The sequence below is a fragment of the Astyanax mexicanus genome, chromosome 1 (genome assembly GCF_023375975.1).
Source record: "Astyanax mexicanus isolate ESR-SI-001 chromosome 1, AstMex3_surface, whole genome shotgun sequence".
Classification (NCBI taxonomy): Eukaryota; Metazoa; Chordata; class Actinopteri; order Characiformes; family Acestrorhamphidae; genus Astyanax; species Astyanax mexicanus.
This window is the reverse complement of record NC_064408.1, coordinates 39,394,758-39,419,171: the sequence shown is the minus strand read 5'-3', so window position 1 is coordinate 39,419,171 and position 24,414 is coordinate 39,394,758. Positions and strand designations below refer to the sequence as shown.

Below are 24,414 nucleotides of genomic sequence, written 5' to 3'. Positions count from 1 at the left end.
GCCACTTAAGTACTGCTGTGTATACACATATTCAAAACTTGATGGATATACATTTAAAATATTATTAATATACACTTCATGTCTGGACTCTGGTGTCCAGTTCAAGTATAAGAATGAAAACACCAATCCTGTGGTTTCCCTTCACATTAATTTTATTTTCTAGTGTTGTTTTTCTATATTTGATTGGACCACATTCTTTATTCAGAAGATGTTTCCCCACTTTCCTTCCACTTTAAAAAAAAAAATGTGTTTTTTAATAGTTTTAACAATCTCTTTTGATGCTAATAAGTTGATCGTTCTGATCACAGGATGTGTCATTCCACATGGTTGTTTTAACAAACAAGAAGCTACACACTTCTTGTTGCCAGCTGAAACATAGTTGCTCTTACAGTAATTATCCAATTGGAGGCTCTTACCTGTTTGTTTGGTGAAATACAGGAGGTGTTATAACACATTTTGTGGTCTACTGTATTCTGGTGAACTGAAAGATTCAAACCACTAGTTTAGCTAATTCTAAACAAAACTGAAAAGGCCTTACTCCAAATGAAGCCAGTCAGTCTGGATGTCTCTTCTGCCTCTTTTGTGCACTGGAGCTATGCAGCTAAGTTTGCTTACTTATCCCTAAATAATGGATGAAAAGGTAATCTCAAAATTGCTTATAGGGTTTCTGCAATGTTAGAAGTATCCCCAGTACACATGACACTGTGGATGGAGTAATATTTGCCATTTCCAAATGCAAAATAGGAAATGGCATATTCCATGTCGAATTCCAATAATTCACATCACATCGCCTTGAGCACGCTGGGCAGATTTGAGGTAATGTTATAGATTTGAACAGTTTGATTACAATGTTAGCTAAAGTTAACTAGGTAAGCCTGTGTGGTAGTGGTATTATATTATGAATCAAAGTAAATGACAGCTGGACACTCGGTCTGCAATCATCTTTCCACAAGTTGGGATAGAAAACAAAACACTGAAGTAGTCCGGCCATGCATTGTTACAGTATACATTACCGGTCAAAGGTTTTAGAACACCCCTATTCTTGTCCAGTCCAGTAGCAGTGTTGAATGACTGATACAAGCTGTTTTTTTTTATTTTCTCATCTTGGCTATGACCCTATTACTATCAGATCTCTCTAAAAGTCTTTTTTTTCACTGCTCAAACTGAGACTAAGTCCAGTCTTAAGCTGAGCTAAAGGTGTTGCCATGTGGGTCAGCCAGACCTGATATTTCCTGTACCAGTTTTCTCCAGTTTCCAAGAGTCTTTTGAAGCTGTAGGAAACTGTACCCACTGGCTTCAGCTGTAATTTCTCTAAAGAAAGAGTTATAATTTTAATAGTTACAGAGTTATCTGAGTTTTGGGTTTTTTTCTGGCCTTTCATGTCATTTTATGATGGAAGTGTGAAAGTGCTGTGTGTAAATGCTGCAGTGGAGTGTGCAGTAATATGATCTGTTCCAGCACTGCTTTACTACAGAGGAAGCCTTTGTAAATTTACTTTTTTTTTTAAATCCATTTCCAAAGCTCAGTTTATTTTCATTGCTACTTACCAATCTTGCTAAAAAGCACCCCTCTTCTTAACTTTTTTTTTTTTTTTTTTACAATATACATTTTTTTTCTTTCTTTTTTTGTGCAGTACTAAAATTACGGGGTTTTTTTTTCTTCTTCTTCAGTTTTTAAGGCCTTGGTAGTTCTGTACAAAATTTTGTACACCGAATTTCGTATAATTTCCATACTGACAACCCAAGGAGCTTAAATTGCATAAATAAAGGGATAAAAATTGGGGTGTTCTTTTGACTTTTGACTGGTAGTGTATATCTTCTTGTTTCTTCAGACCTGAGGGTATCAGACTGGTACTGACCTTTTAAGTTAAAGCTGTTTGAATACACTGCGGTCTACAATTTCGTATTCCCTTCTCAGCAAACTGAGCGGAATGTTTCCCCCAGAAACCCCTGGACTTAAATGAACTCTGCCCAATTTTCTAGAACCGCTAGAGGGAGCCCGAGACTGTGTCCAACATTAATGGGAGTGAATAGAGCTAGACGGATAAAAACAAATTAAAAATAGAAACTAAAACATTGGCCAGAATATACGTTTAATTTAAGAAGGTAGAATGAAGTATTTTATTGAAAAACGTACCTTTATACAGGGATGTATAAAAAACTATAGACCTGAGTAAAAGTACAAGTGCTCTGTCACAAAAGTGGCCTAATAAAACTCAAACCATTATAGGTAACTCAACAAAATTTTGCCTGCCCATAGACAGAATTAGAATAGAATTAGTTTGATATCATCAGGTATTTTTAAGATATGACGATTTGTGTGGGACAAAAATAGATGATTTTCAGTTTTTAGGAAAAAATATCCAAATAGTTTTTCCACATTTTCCAAATAGTGAATGGGTCCATTTTGGGGGCCCAAGTATTTACTTTCACATGAGCCATTAACCACCATAGTACAATGTATTTTTAAAACAACATTCTAAGCTGAAGAGAGGGGCCCTCAGAATAGGTGAAAATTGCATCTCTTTTTACCCCAATATAAAATGGCGAGTACAAAATCAGATGAGCATTATTATTTGAGCAATAATACATAAGAGGGAGTGCTATAACATGTCATATTGGCACTGCTGTGATGCAGTCAAATATGACACGTTATAGCACAAACCTTAAGTGTATTATTGCAATTATACCACAGTTCCATTATCACTGTTTATTAAACGATTTTGAGTTAAACAGGACGAGGAAATGCAATCAGTTTGGTTATGAACAATCGGCCAGTTAAAATAGTTTCGTAGCTGCTCTGCTTTAGCTGCACTGTAAGCTCTTTATTATTTTAGTCAATATTGTGGAAATCTAAGTTTACTGTAAATAAACAGAAGCTCTTTACTCACCCAACTAAACGTTTTTAGGAGAAAAATCTGTGTAGAAATAGTCCAGCGCTCGTTTGACTGAAAGAAAATTATTTTTTTATGAAATAAAGATTGGTTTACTCTGGCGCCCACCTTGGAGTCCACCTTACATTCAGCTTAAAATACCTTATATTAACTGAAATATACATACACTTAAGCTTTTATTTTAATAATAACAACTCTTAGCCTGCTATTGGTGGCTGATATGTGTAATAATGCGTATTTTCGAATCGCTGGGCTTATTTATTTGTGGGGCCGCGTCTTTGCCAGCGCCCCCTTTTGGAGACATGGCATTTCTTCACTGCGCCTCTGAAATCCAGCGCCTCCCAGTGGTGTTTAATAATATCGCATTACGTTGGTAAGCGCTGCCTGTCAGCCAATGAAATTACAGGGTCGGAACTAACTGCGGTATAATTTTATTTATTTATTTATTTTAAAAGTATTTATTTTTAACAAGATATCTGCGACCCACCAGTTGAGAATTGCATTCAACATTTTTTTGTACTTAAGTGTTGCAGGTAGTTTATTCTAAAATGTAGCACTGAAGAACTGAAAGTAAAAGTACAGTACTGTGTTATGTTTTATTACAGTAAACAGTGAAAAGCAGTGGGTTTGTTATGATTTGTAACATTTTTATAATTTGTAACAAGTAACGATGCAGCCTATAAAAAATAGGAGTAACAGTATTAAACTCATCCAAAATATGAGTGGCACACAGGCATAAACTTAAACACACCAAAATGAGCACCAATAAACCACGCGATCACATCGTTTTCTCTGATTGGTCAGAGCTGTCTGGTGCAGGAGCAAGAAAAAGTGGAAAGTAAAAAAGAGAAGTAAATGTGGAAGTAGGAGAAACAATAATACTCTAATAGATACACATACAGCATTTTAGTACCTAAATACAGTAGTTCTACTTCGTTACTAGACATTCCTGTTTAAATATTTCTGTTTTTCAACAGTAAATGACTTTTAGTCAGTAAAGACGCAGCATTTGTGCTACTGTTGAGCTGATGCTGAATTTACAGTCAGTACACGTTTAAAATGCTTTTACCTGGAGTTTAAAAGCTTTTAAAATATTACATTTTCCGTATGAATATTTAATATTTATAAAATCGGATGTTTCTCAGTTACTCCATATAAACTTATTCATTTTGGACTCAGGAGCGCCCTCTGGTTGTTTAAAAAACGGAAATAGATTCTCATGTATCTAGAGATTCTCTGGCTGAACAGCTAAAAGCTTAGAAACTAGAATACATTATTTTGCTTAACAAATTAATTGTACCTGATTTTTTCTGTATATTTGTTAGACAGACAGGCGCTAGTATTACTGTGAGCTGACTGGTTTGTGAGCTAACGCTGGAATTACAGCCAGAGCACATTTAAAAAAAAATCCTTTATAACTGGAGTTTAAAAGCTTTAAAACATTTGACATAATTTAGGGCACTGTAAAATCTTTTAACTCCATAAGACACAAATGTAAACAAATATACAAGACATATGTAGACTCTTTAATGACATAGTTATATTAAAATGAACATAAGAACATAAATCTGAGTACATACATAAAAAACAGGGATCCTTATACAATCACACTATTTACAGATTATACATGTATTTTTGTGCAAATGTGCAGAAACTGGTGTAAAGTGAGATGTATCAAACTGCTCAGGTTGGTTCCTTCGCCAGCTGCGGTGACTGAAACTGAATCCCCTTCTCTTTACTGACAGATTCAGGCTTTGGTCCAGGCGAGCCGAGGGTGAGGGTTGGCGGCGGATGACAAGGGCAGGTCTCCTTATGATTCACTGGAATGTATCTGTTAATAAAAATAATCATTAGATTGCATTTAATTTCATCAGAATGTCATTTTAATCTGTTTCACTGTCTTTTGATTATAATGCTGTCATTATGTTATGATTGATCAGACACTGTGTTTGAAAAAACTTTGACATTGTATTTAAAAGCTTTGCAGAAATGTGTTCACATTTAAACTTGTAGTTTTACAAAGTGTGGTGTTGCACCATGGTCCTGCAGGAGTGTAATTTCACTCCATAGTGTGTGTGTGTGTGTGTGTGTGTGTGTGTGTGTGTGTGTGTGTTTGTGTATATGTGTGTGTATACAGTTGAAATGACAAAAAACATATGAATGTTAAATAAGGCAGTTTTCTCTCCTGGAGTTTGTTTCTTTGATCCGGATCAGTTAATAAGTTAATAAGCGTTTTCTCCCTCTGTTTGGTTTGGTTTCACACAGGCATAAACCTAAACACACCAAATTATGCACCAATAAACCACGATATCACATTGTCTCCTCTGATTGGTCAGAGCTGTCTGGTGCAGGAGCAAGAAAGTAAATACAGTGAGAAGATTCTGTTTTCCAGCGCGTATACCGAGACTACCGAGGTTTTAAGATGTTTTATGAACTTACACTTTTCTAGAAAAAGAACCGTTTAGAAAAATCATGGAAACCCCAGTATTGCTATGTGTTATGTATCAGTATTGCTGACAGTATCAGTATTGCTATTGTAACCCAGGTCTTAAATGGGTCACAAAGACAGATAAATTAGATAACTGCAGAAAGTAAATAATGAATATATATTTTTATTATTTCTTTAATTATTCTGAAACAGTATAAATTAATTAATAGAAAAAAAGAAAAAAACTCCCAAACAGTGTTTAAAATGAAAAGGAAATCGTTTTTATTTATTTTAGATAATAAATGAAATAAAACTTTTAGGCGCTAAACAGCAGCCAATCAGTTCTTCAGATGATCCAAGGTGCTAAACAGCAGCCAATCATAATAATCCTCTAAGAGACAGAGGCGGAGCCTGTTGGTTAGTGGACGTCAATCCCTGGCTGTTTTACCCAGAAAGTTCTGCGGGAGGAGAAGAGACAGGTCATGCAAGAAGTTCTCTGCTTAAAGTATTAAAAAAAAAATACTAGAAAACGCTAGAATTCAGCGTTGTGGTTAGTGAGTAAATCACTACCAAGCTGACCGCTGTTAGAGTTGAGGCTGCAGAGTGGAGAAAGGGGGAAAGGCTCACTTATTGTGCCTCGTGAAACTTTGCCAGTTACACGCTCCGGTAATCTCCAGGTGGAGGTAGAACCTGGTGTCCATGTGCCCTGGGGTGGTGTGTGAAAACCTTGGATAGGATTCGGTGAGTTTAGAGTATATTTAAACATGTTTTCTGACCAAATTGCCGAATAAATAGAGGAATAAAATAGCGCTAATTAGCCTAGCGGCTAACGCGTTTTGTTATGCTAAGCTAGCCCATTGAATCTAGCCTGTGATAAGCTAATGCTAAGCTAATTTAGCCTACGCTAAGCTAATGTGTTGAATTTAGCTTATTAAGCTTATGCTAAGCTAACCCTCGTGTATATATTTCAAGCCTGAGGCTATGCTAACGCTATTGGTTAAGGTGTGAGATGAGTTTATCCACTTATAAATGTAATTTTATGGAACGGTGGAGATTTATTAAGCTGTATTTTGGATGTTTAAGACCTGTTTTGAATGTAATACTGTTAAAAGTAATGTTTTTACTGAGTTCGGTTATGTAAGTGTATTTAAAAAAAAGTTAAGAGTTATGTGAAACTCAGACACTGTTTTATGTAAACAGGCCAGTTTTTTTGTTGGGTGAAATGGATTGGAAATGGATCTTCCCGAACACTCCTCGTGTCGTTCAGCTGCACACGGCCGGTGCAGTGCGCGGTGCTAGGATGGCGAGCCAAGCCCGAGGACCCAAGTGACTTCATTACACTTCATTCACATTTTCAAACACTTGATAGTGAACATTAAAGAAAATTTGTGGACTTTAAGATTATTTGAGTAAAAAGGACACTTTTATTTTATTTTATTTTTTTTTGAAAGACAGGACACTCTACAAAGATACTGAAAAGGGTTAAATTTTAATTGGTTGGATTACTGTTATTTGATTTTGATAATTTCTAAGTGGTTTTGATATTCATTTATTGTTTTTGCTACAGAGAATTGTTATTTTTTATTTCTGGTTGTTTGTTAAAGGGTATACTATTGGTGTAAAATAACCTAGAGGTTTAATTGGATAACAGTAATTATAATAATACTTACCTTTAATAAATAATCCATTAGACCTAGAAGAAAGAAATAATTAATTAGTTATAAAATACCTATAAATAGATTAAAATAATAAAATAATACTTACCTTAACTGCATAAATACATCTAAAATAAAGAACACCGGTGATTAGTGTGGAGAAATAATAGTAATTAGTATAATATTAAATATACAGAGTGAAATACAAAGGGAATACTTACCATTTTTTTGTATTGATGACCAAGGTTATTGAAGGTTGTTTGAATTTCTTTTGGAAAACCAGTAACTGTGAATTGTTTGTTTATTTATTTACAGAATTTATTTTTGTTAGTGTTTTATTTACCTACTGGTATTGATTCTGACATTTTAATACATGTTATTGCTGCACAAATTCTGGTCTCATTTCTTCCATCTGTATTGCTCCTAGAGCGAACCTAACTGGTCCTAGAGTTATCCTAATTATTTTATCAAGTAACACTCATTGTAGTGGTTGTGTAATTGGGTCTATATATCTGTGGTGCTACAGAACTTGGCGAGCCAGCCAGGAGTAATAAAACTGGAAGCAGTGAGACCAAATAATTAGAACACACACCTAAAAACTATATAAATAAGCTAAACAAAATCTAGATCTAAAATAGCACTCAAAGTGTATACTCACCATGGAAATTGTAGAACAGGAAGAAGTTAATGTTGCTAACTCAGTTCTTGTTAGTGGGTTAACTGAGACAGAAACAGATACAGAACTAACTGACTATTTAGAGCAGCATGGCTACATTGCAAGGGTACTGCGTATTGATAACCCCACGTCAGCCTTTCACAAAAATGCAATAGTGGAGTTTAAAAGTTCTTTAGCTCTCAGTACTCTAAAACCCTTACTGCCATATACTTACCGTAGTTCAAGGCAAAAAGATGTCTCCTACAAGATAACTGCTTTGGCAAGCGTATACATGCCTTCAGCCACAAAAACTGATGCAAACTGGTTCCTAGCCGAATTCCAAAAGCTAGCAGCACAAAGCAGGAAGCCGTTAACAGAACTTCTACAAGAGCAACTCCTTCTGTGTCGTGAAACAATGACATGTCAAGAAGATAACCAAACTGGCCGAATCCAAGATAGTTCCAGTTCATGGGAGGCAGAACCTACAAATCAAGTGTCATCAGCTTATCCACAGTCACCAACGAATGCTCAGAGCTTCCCAGCGATTAACTCAGAGAGACGATCTGAACATAATGTGGTGCTCACACCAGAGGAATTGAACCCTCCTGCTATTCAACGCGTTGTTGTTGAACATGTTGTAAGGAGTGGAGAAACTGCAGCACATGCAAATGCCCCAGTAAGGCTTAGAGTCTTTTCAGGGAAGAAACCCCATTCTAATAATGAGGTTGACTATGAGACATGGAGAAACAACGTTGAACTACTGTTGCAAGACCCTGCAGTGTCAGACTTGTGTCGATCCAGAAGAGTTCTTGATAGTCTTTTGCCTCCAGCAGCTAATCTAGTAAAGCATCTGAGTCCACAGGCTACTCCAAGAGCTTATCTAGACCTACTTGACTCAGCTTTCGCCACTGTTGAAGACGGTGATGAGCTCTTCGCAAGATTTCTGAATACTCTACAGGATGCTGGTGAAAAGCCGTCCGAATACCTCCAAAGGCTCTACATTGTTTTAAGTAAAGTGATCAAACAAGGCAGTCTACCCACCAGTGAGGAGAACAGGCACCTGTTACGCCAGTTTAGTCGTGGATGTTGGGATAATGGGTTACTTGCTGACCTCCAGCTGGAGCAGAAGAAGAACAACCCACCCTCATTTTCTGAGCTATTGTTCCATCTGCGTATGGAAGAAGATAAGCACATTGCCAAAGAGATGAGAATGAAAAAGCATCTTGGTAATGCAAAGTTTCGTGCCAGCTCCCATGCTGTCAGGGCTGAGACTTATGTTAGCCAAGAAGAAGAAACCCTTAGTGCTGAGGTTGACAGCCTAAGAAAACAAGTCAAAGACTTGCAAGGGCAACTTAAAGTGTCAAAGCCAAAGCCAAAATGCCCTGAGTACTCAGAAGGTGCTATTTTAGAGCTGAGACAACAAGTAGCCCACCTGCAGAGTCAAGTTGCCAACATGATGGTTCCAGAGCCACAGAAACCCATTGCAGTGCTGTCTGAAATGAGAAACAAGAAAAGAGACAGAACAGTGACACAAGAAACACAGACCAGTGCTACCAAAGAGTCCAGTCAAAGGCCGAGACCATGGTACTGTTTCTGCTGTGGGGAAGACGGACATACTGCTGTATCCTGTCCAGCTGATCCCAACCCTTCCCTAGTGGCTGCTAAAAAGAAGCAGTTAATTGAGAAGCAGCATGCTTGGGACCGTGAACACAATACAGTGAACCAGACAATCTCACAGAGAACTAAGAACCCTAATGTTACCAGGGCCAGTGTAAACAACCAAACTACTCAGACCAAAACATATGGTAACCTACCCAGAGGTCTAGTAGGGACCAAGTGTATTTCTGAAGTGGTCATCGATGGACAGAAATACAACTGCTTGCTTGACACAGGGTCACAGGTGACAACTGTTTCCAAATCATTTCATGAGACACATCAACCAACCCTGAGCTGTAAACCTATTGGTGATCTACTAGAAGTAGAAGCAGCTAATGGACAGCCCGTTCCATATTCAGGTTATGTAGAATTGAACATCACTTTTCCAAAAGAGTTTCTAGGTACAGCTGTGGAAATTCCTACCTTAGCATTAGTTGTTGCAGACATCAGTGAAGCAGCACGACCCACCTTGCTGATAGGAACCAATACTTTGGATGTCCTGTATGAGAAACATTTTGAGAAGAATCAGTTGAAACATCAGTCACCACATCATGGCTATAAAATGGTCCTGAAAACACTAGAAATGAGACATAAGCAAACTGAAAACTGCACAGTAGGCACAGTAAGGCTTCATAGTGATGCACCCAAAGTCGTCCCAGCAGGCCAGTGCTCTATTTTAGAAGGATCCGTGAACCACAGAGGTGCTGACCGATGGGTTGTTCTGGAGTCACCCTCAACAGCTTCTCTTCCTGGTGGTCTCATTGTGACCAACAGCCTGATTAGTCTACCTGACAAGTTTCACGCTAAGCTGCCTGTGGTACTGAGGAACGAGACAGACCATGATATCACCCTAACCCCTAATCAAGTCCTTGCTGAATTGCATGCACTGCAACAAATCCTGCCCAGTGATGCATTGAATAAAAACTCCATTGACACCTCACCTATGACAGCTTCTGCCATAGATGCAAGTATCAAGTTTGACTTTGCTGATTCACCTGTCCCAGCTGAGTGGAGAGAAAGGATAGAGTGCAAACTGAGAGCTATGCCTGAAGTCTTTGCTCACCATGACCTGGACTTTGGACACACAAACCAAGTGAAACATCGCATCAAGTTGTCTGATGAAACTCCTTTCAAACAGCGAGCTAGACCAATACATCCTCAGGACTTTGATGCAGTAAAAAGACATCTAGAAGAGTTGTTAGAGTCTGGAGTAATCAGAGAGTCTGAATCCTCCTTTTCATCCCCTATTGTTGTAGTCAGGAAGAAGAACGGTGAAGTAAGACTCTGTGTAGATTACCGGAAACTCAATCTGCAAACTGTGAAAGATGCATATGCCCTACCTCATTTGGAGGAAACCTTTTCTGTGCTGACAGGATCCAAATGGTTCTCAGTTCTTGATCTGAAGTCAGGGTATTATCAGATTGAGCTAGAAGAAGCAGATAAACATAAAACAGCTTTTGTGTGCCCACTTGGATTCCGGGAATGGAATCGTATGCCGCAGGGGATCACTAACGCCCCAAGTACATTTCAAAGACTCATGGAGAAGTGTATGTCAGACCTCAACCTCCGAGAAGTCATTGTCTTTCTGGACGACCTCATTATCTTCTCAGAAACCTTAGAAGAGCATGAGGAGCGCCTTTTCAAAGTCCTCCAACGACTCAAGGAGTATGGTCTCAAGCTATCCCCTGAGAAATGTAAATTTTTCCAGAAGTCCGTCCGATACCTTGGACACATTGTATCCAGTGATGGAGTGAAAACTGACCCAGAGAAAATTGCAGTCCTGAAGAACTGGCCGAGTCCCAAGAACCTCAAAGAACTCCGTTCCTTTTTAGGATTTGCAGGGTACTATCGAAGGTTCATCAGAGACTTCTCGAAGATAGTCAAACCCCTGAATGAGCTAACTGCTGGATATGCTCCTAAGAGGAAAGGATGTAAGCTGACCAAAAGTCAGAACCAGTACTACAAGCCAAAAGAACTGTTTGGGGACCGCTGGACAGAAAACTGTCAGGAAGCTTTTGACACGGTCATCGCTAAGCTTACTTCAGCCCCTGTCCTGGGATTTGCCAACCCCAGTCTGCCATACATCTTGCACACCGACGCCAGCACCGTTGGCCTTGGAGCTGCCTTATACCAGGAGCAGGACGGGCATCAACGTGTAATAGCATATGCCAGTCGTGGTCTTTCAAAAAGTGAAGCGCGATACCCAGCGCATAAGCTTGAATTCTTGGCCCTCAAGTGGGCTGTAACAGACAAATTTTCTGACTATCTATATGGCAATTCATTCACAGTGATAACTGACAGCAATCCTCTGACGTACATCCTCACTTCAGCGAAGTTGGATGCTGCAAGCTACAGGTGGTTGTCAGCATTGTCAACATTTTCCTTTAAGTTGCAATATAGACCTGGCAAACATAACCTCGATGCAGATGCCCTCTCACGACATCCCATGAATACTAAAATTGATGACCCTTCTTCTCAGAAAGAACAAGACCGAATTAGACAGTTTATGCTGCAACACTTACCAGAGCTTACCACTAATGCAGAAGTGAGCACCGAAGTGGTCCAGGCAATCTGCGAAGCTCGGTTAGTATGCCAGCCATCCTTGAGTGCATCAGAAGTCGAACCCATTCCCTTAGTCGGATCCCTGTCTACTCATCCTGATTCTTTACCTGATGCTTTTGTGTTGGGCGAACACTTTGAAGGGTTTCCAGTCATCCCAATGATAACTGAAGTTGAGTTACAACAGAAACAGAGGTCAGACCCTGTTATCAGAGAAGTAATCTCATCTTTTGAAAGGGGAGAGGTGCCAACCCCATCTGCAAGAAGGGAGATGCCAAAACTTTCTCTGATGTGCCGAGAGTGGAATCGGTTACAAATGAAGGACGGAATTTTGTACAGAAGAAGACAACTAGGACAAGATGTCAATTTCCAGCTAGTTCTACCAGAAGAACTAAGAGAGATGGTAATGAAGAGCCTCCATGATGACATGGGCCACCTAGGGTTGGAGCGTACCCTAGATCTTTTAAGAGCACGCTTTTATTGGCCCCAAATGGCATCAGATGTGGAGAGGAAGCTAAAGACATGCAGTCGCTGTGTACTCAGGAAAGCACCAGCTGAAAGAGCCGCACCATTAGTTAACATCAAAGCAACAAGACCCCTAGAATTGGTGTGTATGGACTTCCTGTCATTAGAACCAGATCGCAGCAACACCAAAGACATCCTGGTGATCACAGATTATTTCACCAAATATGCTGTGGCAATACCTACTCCCAATCAGAAGGCCAGGACTGTGGCGAAGTGCTTATGGGAGAACTTCATAATCCATTATGGTGTTCCTGAAAAGCTGCACAGTGACCAAGGTCCTGACTTTGAGTCCAAAATGATCAAGGAGCTGTGTGAAGTCATGGGAATTCATAAAGTAAGGACTACACCATATCATCCACGTGGTAATCCGGTGGAACGATTCAATCGGACACTACTGAGCATGATTGGGACTTTGCAAGAGAAAGAGAAGTCGTGTTGGCGAGATTTTGTTAAGCCATTAGTACATGCTTATAACTGTACGAAGCATGACAGTACAGGGTTTACCCCTTACGAGCTAATGTTCGGAAGGAAACCAAGACTGCCAATTGACCTCGCTTTCAACATCTCTGTGAACAAGCAACATGAGAAGACTCACTCTCAGTATGTGAGCCATCTGAGAACTCAACTGGAAGAGAGCTATAGATTGGCTACCGAGAATGCTGCAAAATCTGCTGAAAGAAACAAGGCACGATTTGACAAAAGAGTCACTGAATCAACCCTAGAGAAGGGTGATCGTGTGTTAGTGAGGAATGTGAAACTGAGGGGAAAACATAAATTGTCAGATAAATGGGAATCTGTTGTGTATGTTGTTGTGGGCAGAGCAGGAGAACTCCCAGTGTACACAGTAAAGCCTGAGAACAAGGCTGGGCCCCTACGTACATTGCACAGAGATTTGCTCCGACCGTGCAACTTCCTATCACCAGAAGAAGCTGACCTTCCTATTTCTAAGGTTAGGAGACCAAGAACAAGACAGATGTCACCCAAAGAGAATTCAGAAGAGTCTGATTCTAACTCTGATTCTGATGACTACCCAATCTACTATTCTTCAGTTCCCTTAAGGCTTGAACCTGTTGAAATTGTTCAGATCCATGAGGATGAAAGAATACCAGTTGACTCTAACTTCAGAATCCAGCTTGAACCAGCTGTAAAGAACCCGTTTGCTGAACCTGAGATTCCTGAAAGAGAAAACTTACCTGAGAAGATCCCTGTAAAAGAAAACCTACCTGAAAGATTAGCAGAAAATGAATACTTACCTACAGACCATGTCGACGATCCAGCTCTAAATTCTGAAATGCTGCATTCTGCTACACCTGCTGAAGAGGTACCAGAAAACGCAGAACACCTACAGCCTTCCACAGAGGAATCTGAGGATGAAGAAACTCCAGCATCAGTGAGACGCTCCACAAGACACAGAGAAAAAGCCAAGAGACTAACCTATCCAGAGCTAGGCAATCCTCTGATATCCATTGTCCAGTCCCTATTCCAAGGTATGACTACAGCCCTCACTCAGTCTCTTATAGAAGCTGCCTCTATGGAATATGCCAATCCTGCTGTGAGACATCCCACTAGTCCAATGCACAGGGATGTGCATGCAGTTAAAGACGGGAGGGTGTAACCCAGGTCTTAAATGGGTCACAAAGACAGATAAATTAGATAACTGCAGAAAGTAAATAATGAATATATATTTTTATTATTTCTTTAATTATTCTGAAACAGTATAAATTAATTAATAGAAAAAAAGAAAAAAACTCCCAAACAGTGTTTAAAATGAAAAGGAAATCGTTTTTATTTATTTTAGATAATAAATGAAATAAAACTTTTAGGCGCTAAACAGCAGCCAATCAGTTCTTCAGATGATCCAAGGTGCTAAACAGCAGCCAATCATAATAATCCTCTAAGAGACAGAGGCGGAGCCTGTTGGTTAGTGGACGTCAATCCCTGGCTGTTTTACCCAGAAAGTTCTGCGGGAGGAGAAGAGACAGGTCATGCAAGAAGTTCTCTGCTTAAAGTATTAAAAAAAAAATTCTAGAAAACGCTAGAATTCAGCGTTGTGGTTAGTGAGTAAATCACTACCAAGCTGACCGCTGTTAGAGTTGAGGCTGCAGAGTGGAGAAAGGGGGAAAGGCTCACTTATTGTGCCTCGTGAAACTTTGCCAGTTACACGCTCCGGTAATCTCCAGGTGGAGGTAGAACCTGGTGTCCATGTGCCCTGGGGTGGTGTGTGAAAACCTTGGATAGGATTCGGTGAGTTTAGAGTATATTTAAACATGTTTTCTGACCAAATTGCCGAATAAATAGAGGAATAAAATAGCGCTAATTAGCCTAGCGGCTAACGCGTTTTGTTATGCTAAGCTAGCCCATTGAATCTAGCCTGTGATAAGCTAATGCTAAGCTAATTTAGCCTACGCTAAGCTAATGTGTTGAATTTAGCTTATTAAGCTTATGCTAAGCTAACCCTCGTGTATATATTTCAAGCCTGAGGCTATGCTAACGCTATTGGTTAAGGTGTGAGATGAGTTTATCCACTTATAAATGTAATTTTATGGAACGGTGGAGATTTATTAAGCTGTATTTTGGATGTTTAAGACCTGTTTTGAATGTAATACTGTTAAAAGTAATGTTTTTACTGAGTTCGGTTATGTAAGTGTATTTAAAAAAAAAGTTAAGAGTTATGTGAAACTCAGACACTGTTTTATGTAAACAGGCCAGTTTTTTTGTTGGGTGAAATGGATTGGAAATGGATCTTCCCGAACACTCCTCGTGTCGTTCAGCTGCACACGGCCGGTGCAGTGCGCGGTGCTAGGATGGCGAGCCAAGCCCGAGGACCCAAGTGACTTCATTACACTTCATTCACATTTTCAAACACTTGATAGTGAACATTAAAGAAAATTTGTGGACTTTAAGATTATTTGAGTAAAAAGGACACTTTTATTTTATTTTATTTTTTTTTGAAAGACAGGACACTCTACAAAGATACTGAAAAGGGTTAAATTTTAATTGGTTGGATTACTGTTATTTGATTTTGATAATTTCTAAGTGGTTTTGATATTCATTTATTGTTTTTGCTACAGAGAATTGTTATTTTTTATTTCTGGTTGTTTGTTAAAGGGTATACTATTGGTGTAAAATAACCTAGAGGTTTAATTGGATAACAGTAATTATAATAATACTTACCTTTAATAAATAATCCATTAGACCTAGAAGAAAGAAATAATTAATTAGTTATAAAATACCTATAAATAGATTAAAATAATAAAATAATACTTACCTTAACTGCATAAATACATCTAAAATAAAGAACACCGGTGATTAGTGTGGAGAAATAATAGTAATTAGTATAATATTAAATATACAGAGTGAAATACAAAGGGAATACTTACCATTTTTTTGTATTGATGACCAAGGTTATTGAAGGTTGTTTGAATTTCTTTTGGAAAACCAGTAACTGTGAATTGTTTGTTTATTTATTTACAGAATTTATTTTTGTTAGTGTTTTATTTACCTACTGGTATTGATTCTGACATTTTAATACATGTTATTGCTGCACAAATTCTGGTCTCATTTCTTCCATCTGTATTGCTCCTAGAGCGAACCTAACTGGTCCTAGAGTTATCCTAATTATTTTATCAAGTAACACTCATTGTAGTGGTTGTGTAATTGGGTCTATATATCTGTGGTGCTACACTATGCTGTCTATGGTGTTTGTATATGTTAGATCTAACTTGCTAAACTCAGCATATTACCTAAATGTAAAATGTAAAACAGTTTTTATACTGGCTACGGGCCTCCTCCAACATCATCATTAGCACACCAGCTACCAGCATCATCTGGCAATAGCTGCTTCTCCACTGCAGAGCCTAATATTTCATGCATGCAGGCTAGAAATTAGATTGCTGCCCAAACCCAGAAAATGGTCTGTAAGGTAAACCTAGGGTTTTTAATACTGATGTTATATAAATATAGCTATGGCGTGATAATCACAGTAGTAACAAGACAATGGAAACTATTGGGGCCAGAAATCAGAAAGTGCAGGCACCTTAGATATATGCAGCAAATAACCAAAACACATCTTCCAGTGCAGGGAATGCAAGCACCTCCCTGTAAATGGTAGTCAACATGCTAATCTCACAGTTCTCCATATAGCATTTAGGCAATGTTCTGTTTTACAAGTTAGCATCTAGAAATGAGACTGGACACATCTAACCAAAGCCACAAAACACCTTGCACTTAGTGGTCCTGATTAGGCAACACAACAAATGGAAAAAGAAACAATATCCAGGCTAAGGGGTCACCATTGGTGCAGTATGGTATTGTGGAGTCTTAGAAACCATCTTGCAATTCAGTGGAAAAAAGCAGTTGATACTACAATATTAACAAGCCAGCAACATACCTTAAGCAGAGATTACACAAAAAGTGCCCTATTTTAGCAATCTATAGGCAAGCCAGCAACAATGCACCACACAGCTTGATTTAGAGTGTGGCTGTGTGTCTTTGCTATTGTAACGAAGGGTAAAGTATGCCTTGTGCAGCTCGAAACATGCAAGAGGCATTTACTAATTTACTTTTACTAATGAATATGATTCCAGGGTATGTTTAGTTAGGGAGAGAAGGCGCTTAGTCAGAAACTTCACTTCAACTACACACTTTGTTTTTACTGTGAGTGAATGAGCTACTGAGCTCTGAGTTTCCCCTTCTGAAGTCTCCATTGCTCCACCAGCCGCTGACGTTCAGTAAAACGGAGCTAGACCCTCTTTTAGAGGCTGTACGTGTGACGTAAATACATAAAGACGTGTGACGTGGCCAGAAAAACACCTGCGAAAAGTCACACGAGACCCCAGTTTTTAGAAGAAATATATTAGGCTTAGCAGGGATGGTCGTTCCAGCACACTGGTACCATTAAACACAATATTTTATCCTTTCTCCACTCAGAAATGCTTCTGCTTTCAGTTTAGAAACAAAATAATACGGACTCTGACTTTTGGTAATTGGTATTTTAACAGCGCAGTGCTTCTGCGCTTTTTAGCAGAGAAAACTGACCTCGACGTTCATGCTGTTAGCTAACCGTGCTGAGGGTTCTATATGCTGTACAGATTAATAGTAATAACTGAGTGAGAGCTCCACACACCTCTTGCTGAAGCATTTCCAGCACTGTTTGGATATGATGTACAGCGTCTCAGTCACGTTCAGAATGATGCACAGTATTGAGGTGCAGCCCATGATGTAGAGGAAGATCTTCTTCTCCGTGGCTTTGGAAATGTAGCAGTCCACCAGGTTGGGACAGGGGGTCTCCTCGCACTGCAACAGTCGGGGCACGTCGAAGCCGTTGTACAGGAGATAGAAGGTCAGAAGTGTCCCCACCTCAAAAGCTGTTTTCAGTGCCAGACTGAGCAGATAAGTGCACAACAGACCCCCATCTATCCTGCCTTTGTCCTCATAGAGCTTTTTGCCGTATTTGCTCTCTCTGTGCTCACGATACGCCACGTGCAGGGCCACCAGCAGGGAAGGTGTGGAGACCATGATCAGCTGCAGAGCCCACAGTCTCACCTGAGAGTAGAGACAGTCACAAACACATCAAAATGCTGCCTGAACTCCCCCTTACTTTCTTAAAAGATAAATAGGTGAGTTATGCCATCAACAAACTTATTGCTTCAATAAAGAACCATTTTTGTAAAGGAGTTGGGCGTAAAAGATACCTTTAAATTGAAAAGCACTGTTTACATTGGCTTCTGTAAACCTTAAAAGGGTTCTTTACACCCAAATATCTCTTTTACAAAATTGTTCTTTATGGAACCAGAATGAATGTTCTATGACTTTACACAAAGACCCCTTTGTAGCACATTTGGTTTTCTAACTGCATCTTAAGATTTTTCTTCTTACAAAGCTGCAAAGCCTTCTGTGAAAGGTGTTCATTTCTGTCTATGGTGCTGAAAAGTATATGATGCTAACAGATCGATGCTATTGGTGAATCTATAGTGCTATTAAACATTTGCCATTTGATTCTATGGTACATTAAATAGTCTACACTGTAACAGGGGTATATTTAATTAAAATTCAGTAAGGTCCTAGTAGTTCTCTTAGCATTTATATCAACATTATATCATCAATTAAAATTAAAGTTATTTTTAAGACTTGCCTGAGAGATGGGGAAGAAGTGGTCGAAGCAAACATTCTCACAGCCGGGCTGCTGAGTGTTACACACAAAATCCTTGCTTTCATCTTTCCACACCTGCTCTGCAGCAGCCACGAAGACGAGGATGCGGAAGATGAAGAGGACGGACAGCCAGATCCGTCCAACCACAGTGGAGTATTTATTCACCCCACTCAGAACATTCTCTAGAAAACCCCAGTTCATTTCTGGAAAGGAAAGGCACGCACACACACACAAAAGAAAGTTTTCATTTTTCTTTTTACTGCGCAGTCTGTTTATTGCAATCCAAAACTAAAGCAATTTTTTAAAACAGGTTGCTAAATAAACAAAGTAGTATGATTGACCTCTGTCTAGATTCATTCATCTAAGACATGTTTGGTATTTGAATATCCGCATAATATAATGAGTTCTGTTGCAAACTAGCAATGTACAAAGTAACAGTGCAAAATCCACTCAATCTTAGTGCTTGACACGATGCTTTTTCTGTTCTAGAAAATCCTATTCTTATGTCTTTACACATTGGTACATGTTTTATTATTTACACCAAAAATTGTAGACTTTCAGCTTGAATTCGATTCAAAGTAAAAAAAAAAAAACGCTCAAAAGTATTTGGACTGATATGGAGATTAATGGCTCTGTGTTTCCATAAGTATTTTAAAGACAATTTAAGAAAACAAAAGGTCTGGAATTCATTAGTGTTAACATTGCATTTGGCATTTGTTCATTAGAACTGTCTTCATGTTGTAAAAGCAAAACGCTCCTATCTAAACAGACACTTTCATCGTGCCCAAATCAACAATCTGGTGCATTTTTTTAAAAAGAATAAAGTACTGGCAGTCTTGACATGAAACGTCATATAAGAAAATTAACTCTCTGTCCATACAGATATATTTTTATATAAACAGGTTGACCACACAAAAATACTATTAAACATTAAACATCATTAAACATAGTTTCACCCAGATGGAAGTGTCAGATTACATGCTAATAGGGAAGAAGGTAAAGGTTATCAGGAACAATGAATGTTAAAAACTGACACTGATATGGGCAATATTTATTAAGTTACTCATACAGAAAGAAGTATGTGATGCAGCATGCCAGATACCTCAGTATGGAGATGATTTTAACTGATCATTTAATGGTTGACCACGGTGCTTTTAAATACTGATTTGTTGGTTGTTTTCACCAAGACAAAAGCAGAATATTCCCATGATCAGAAATCAATGTTACAGAATTCATTGAAGATGACACAATGATATTCTGCATCATTGGGACAGTTTATTGTCACAGGTCCAAAAGGTACAATTTCATACAATTACAGACCCTTTGACCGCCCAAAATTACTTTAGTAAGGTCCTGCAACCAGTCGCACATCCCAACCTTTTTTTAAAAGCGTTCCAAATATAGGTTCACATACTGCTGCCTTCTTAAGTCTTTTTATTAATATTATAAGGGCCAAAACCTATATTATTCTGATAATGACACTAACTAACATCTAACTGAACTCACAGCTAGTCTACTAATAAAACACTAATTTTTAATCATCACTGAAACAACATTTAGATTTTTTATATATATAAATATAAACATGATCCTGACCTTTCTCTGGTTCTGTCCGTGCAGGTCTATTAGCAGGTCTTTGAGCTGAATGGACGGAAAACTGCTGCCGGCTGCGTCCTCGTCCGTCTAACAGTCAAACACACCTGTACTAGGTGCTGCACCTGCCTGGTCGTCATGGCAGCATCTCTTACGTGTGTGTTACAGTAAACACACTCTGTAAGCGGACACCCCTCTGTCTCTCAGGCATGAAACCTGTGTGTGTTTTATGAGACTTCCACATAAATGCCCAACATTGCAGGGATGAGAGGAAGAATGGTCAGTAAACAAAGAGCTTTAAGTGGAAATTTACTCGTTTACTAAACTTAACCTTAACACACACACATACACACACACACACACACACAAACACACACAGTACCAGCAGCTAGCTGCTTTATAGTCTTCAAAAAGCTGATCCACCTTATTCAGTTTTTTTCTATGATTTTATTTATCGATGGTATATCTGTTATATATATGTGTGTGTATATAATACACAATCATATACAAGCATTTATATCATATCGTTAGAAGTATGGGTGACCCTGTGCACCCATAAAGCGACACTAAACCCCCTGATTTTAGCTGACTCCACCCTCAGCTCAAATTTGAAAAAGGTTAAAAAATGTTAGTGGTAGTTTGGGAGGGCCACTAGGTGATGTATGGGTTTAGAGGCGGGGCAGCAGGGAGATTGGAGGCTGATTGGCTGAGCTGCAGCAGCAGCAATGTGCCTGAAATAGCGGTGAGACCCAGATAGTTGGACGGCAGCAGTGGGGTGGTATTTTTCATTGTCTGATATGCATATTGTGATGTGTCTGCATACCAAAGTACACAGATAAATCATCCTCGCCTATAGCACAGTTGAACCTGTGATTTTTGCACAAAATATCTGAATGTAAAGTGTGCCTCTGTAGATTGTATAGAATTTGCTTTATTTACACTCTTGGTAATTTTTAGCATGTTCACCTCACAGTGCCGACGTTCAAGTCCCTATCTGAGTGAAGTTTCCATGTTCTCCTAGTGTTCGTGTGGGATTGTAAAGCATCATTGGGTGTCTAGACTGGTGCTATATAAGTATAATGGTTTTTTTTCTAAATCCTATATTCCAATGTTTCATTAAACATTTTTTTCAACATAAACATTTTTAATTTTTAACATTTTTTGTGTATTAATCTTTATCTATTTTGTTATATTCTATTTTTATTGTATTATTTTATTTTGGTATCTATTTTATCTTCATTCCACCTCATGTACCACAAGTGATGTGAATGACAATGAAGTCAGTAATAGGATGAGAGAACATAATTCATTGTTATTAAATAATTAAAACTAGCTTAAAGAAGCTGTAAAATCTGTATGATTTGTGTGTGTGTGTGTGTGTGAGTGTGTGTGTGTGTGTGTGTGTGTGTGTGTGTGTGTGTGTGTGTGTGTGTGTGTGTGTGTGTGCTGAGAGAGAGAACTGGTCATGCAAATTTAACCACAGTAGTGGGATGTTTTACCTGTTTATACATTATGAATGACACCAAGGCCGAACAGACTCTTATAAACTCCCAGTCTCCGCTCAGCTGTAAGGAACACGTACATCTGAGTATTAAAGTAAAGAGATGTTAGTTTATATGATGTTCATCTTTTCTCTGACACTTAATCTTTCTTCTCTAAACTGAGCATTTAATAATCTGCAGTAACAGTAAAACACAGGAGTGGAGCTGTAAGAGCTGTACTCCGGTCAGCAGGTGGAGCTGTGGAGCTGGAGCGCTCCGGCTCCGTGTTTTGTTTCTGTATCAGTGAGGAGGCGCTGCAGGGTGAGTTCAGGAGGTCGTCCGCTGGATAATCAGCTCTACTCTCTCTAAAACTGAATTTAAACAGGTCAGACAGCGTTTACTGGTTATTAAATAGTGTATATTTACAGGGACTGTGATGGAGCCGGATAAGAAAGAGCAGTACCGCAGTCCCGGACTGAGAGGAGTGAAGAGCACCACACTGTTCAGAGCAGTGAATCCAGAGCTCTTCATCAAACCTGTGAGATTAACACCTTAAATTCACTATATATACCTAAAACTCAGTATATACACCTTAAATTCACTACATACACCTAAAACCACACTGTTCAGAGCAGGGAATCCAGAGCTCTTCATCAAACCTGTGAGATTAACACCTTAAAATCCCTATATACACCTAAAACTCAGTATATACACCTTAAAACACACTGTTCAGAGCTTTGAATTCAGAGCTCTTCATCAAACCTGTGAGATTAACACCTTAAAACCACTATATACACCCTAAACAATTACTATATACACCTTAAACTCACTATATACACCTTAAACCACACTGTTCAGAGCAGTGAATTCAGAGCTCTTTATCAAACCTGTGAGATTAACACCTTAAAACCACTATATACACCCTAAACAATTACTATATACACCTTAAAATCATTATATACACTTTAAACACTCACTATATACACCTTAAACCACACTGTTCGGAGCAGTAAATCCAGTAAATGTGTTTTCAGTGTGTTGAATGTTGTGCATATTAAAGTAATATATACTTTTGAATGAGGTGTCCTCACACTCTTAATGGATTAAAATACAGTGAATGTTTTCTTCTCTTCCTCAGAATAAACCAGTGATGGCGTTTGGCTTGATCACCCTGACGCTGTGTGTGGGGTATCTGGGGTATCTGCATGCGGTGAAGGAGAACACGCAGGAGCTATATGAAGCCATAGACAGCGAGGGGGAGAAATACATGCGCAGAAAAAGCTCCAAATGGGACTGATGGATTTCTTCTGGTGGAAGCTGCTCTCTGCTTGCTCTATTCTCCTCCACAGCTTTTGTTCATTATAATTTAATGCATAAATTACACTATATCAGTGGTTGTATAGGAATCACTGTTTCTCAGCACCGGGCCTGTAATCCATTGAACAGATTGGAGTTTTCAGGCTCTGATACTCTTAATCCATCTCCAAAAGGACTTTATAGTTAACTCATAATGAGGCCTATTGGTGTATGTTTTCAGATAAACAGAATGATTTTGTTTTATTATGTTTATGGCCTATTTTTGTCTAAATATAATGAACAGGAGTGTATTTGTGTCAAAGCTGCTTTGGGTTCTTTAAATGTAAATTCTGATTATATTTATGTTTCCTAATAAAATAAGTTGTATTTGCACATACACAAGATGCCCACTTGTTAATGAATGCATTTAACTACGTTAATTTAGCACCAATTTCTGACTAGGAAGGGGCAATAAAACACTTTTTTTTGTAATAACAATTTTCTTAACAATATGAAAAACAAATACAAGAATATACTGCTGCAACAAAACATGTTAAAGTGTAACAATTATGAACATTCAGCAACAACACAATCTATAACCCTTTGTCTATTTTGTAAACAACAATAACTTAAGACTCAATTTATATATATAAAAAAAAAATGTAACAAAATAAATAATGCAACAAAATCATGAATTAAAAAAAATTGACCACAATTTTAAAGTGGAAAGCAGCGAGTCTACAAATGCTACAATGTTTCCTGTAGACAGGTTGATACTAATAGGCTGCGGGTGAGTTTAGCATACATCAAAGCTGTTTAAAGCAGGAAAGTTTTTCCACCAAAACCAAAATATCAGTGAAAAAAGTGTTGAACGCTGATATTTATTTTACACAGCAAATATCCGCTCCATCAACTACAGAACGTTTCTGATCAGCCTATGTCAAAACAATATCAGTGTGTGAACCTACCTTCACCATGTGTGAAAGTTTTGGTTTATGTGGCTAGCTCTATCTGTGATTTTTTAATCTGCATTAAAATGCTGCTCTGTTACAGCCACTTATTGATTCGCATGGAAAATAAGCCATCAAAACACAGGATACTATTGTGGAATATAAACTGTCCTGAAATTTAATATGTATCTGTACTCATTTTTGGAATATCAGTGGACAATTTTGCTGCAGGAACCTGAGAACATGACCAGAGAGTACAGAACCTGTTTAACCACAGAGGCAGAGTGCCTCACTCTGCCATATGCGAGTGTGTAACATGACCAGTTCACTTCAGGCAACAAAAAGTAACTTTTCTTGTTCTTCCTTGCAAATAATTTTAAGCTCATGTCAGCATAGTGTGACCGCACATACAGGTGAAGCATGAAGCCGAAACCAGAACAAATCTGAACTCTGCTCACAGTTTCTGAAATGTGGACGAAAAAAGAATGAAGCGTGAAGGAGTTTCTATTATTTTGGCTGTTTAAGGTGGAAGTGGCAGTAAAGCCAGACAGAAGAAAAATGAGGTCAAATCA

The 24,414-nt window shown here is 38.5% G+C and overlaps 2 protein-coding genes across 2 annotated transcripts; one reads left to right on the top strand and one right to left on the bottom strand.

The window, feature by feature from the left end:
- Positions 1–4,398: 4,398 nt before the first annotated feature.
- Positions 4,399–20,250, bottom strand: gjb7 (gap junction protein beta 7). Its single transcript, XM_007259888.4, has 4 exons — positions 20,119–20,250; positions 18,505–18,725; positions 17,497–17,915; positions 4,399–4,724 (listed from the first exon to the last, which is right to left on the bottom strand). Exons 2-4 carry the CDS (start codon positions 18,721–18,723, stop codon positions 4,577–4,579), a joined length of 786 nt encoding a protein of 261 aa, XP_007259950.1. The 5' UTR covers positions 18,724–18,725; positions 20,119–20,250; the 3' UTR covers positions 4,399–4,576.
- Positions 20,251–21,836: 1,586 nt separating this feature from the next.
- smim8 (small integral membrane protein 8) lies at positions 21,837–23,294 on the top strand. Its single transcript, XM_007259893.3, has 3 exons — positions 21,837–21,917; positions 22,025–22,134; positions 22,735–23,294. The coding sequence occupies exons 2-3, from the start codon at positions 22,033–22,035 to the stop codon at positions 22,891–22,893; spliced, it is 261 nt and encodes an 86-aa protein (XP_007259955.3). The 5' UTR covers positions 21,837–21,917; positions 22,025–22,032; the 3' UTR covers positions 22,894–23,294.
- Positions 23,295–24,414: the final 1,120 nt, after the last annotated feature.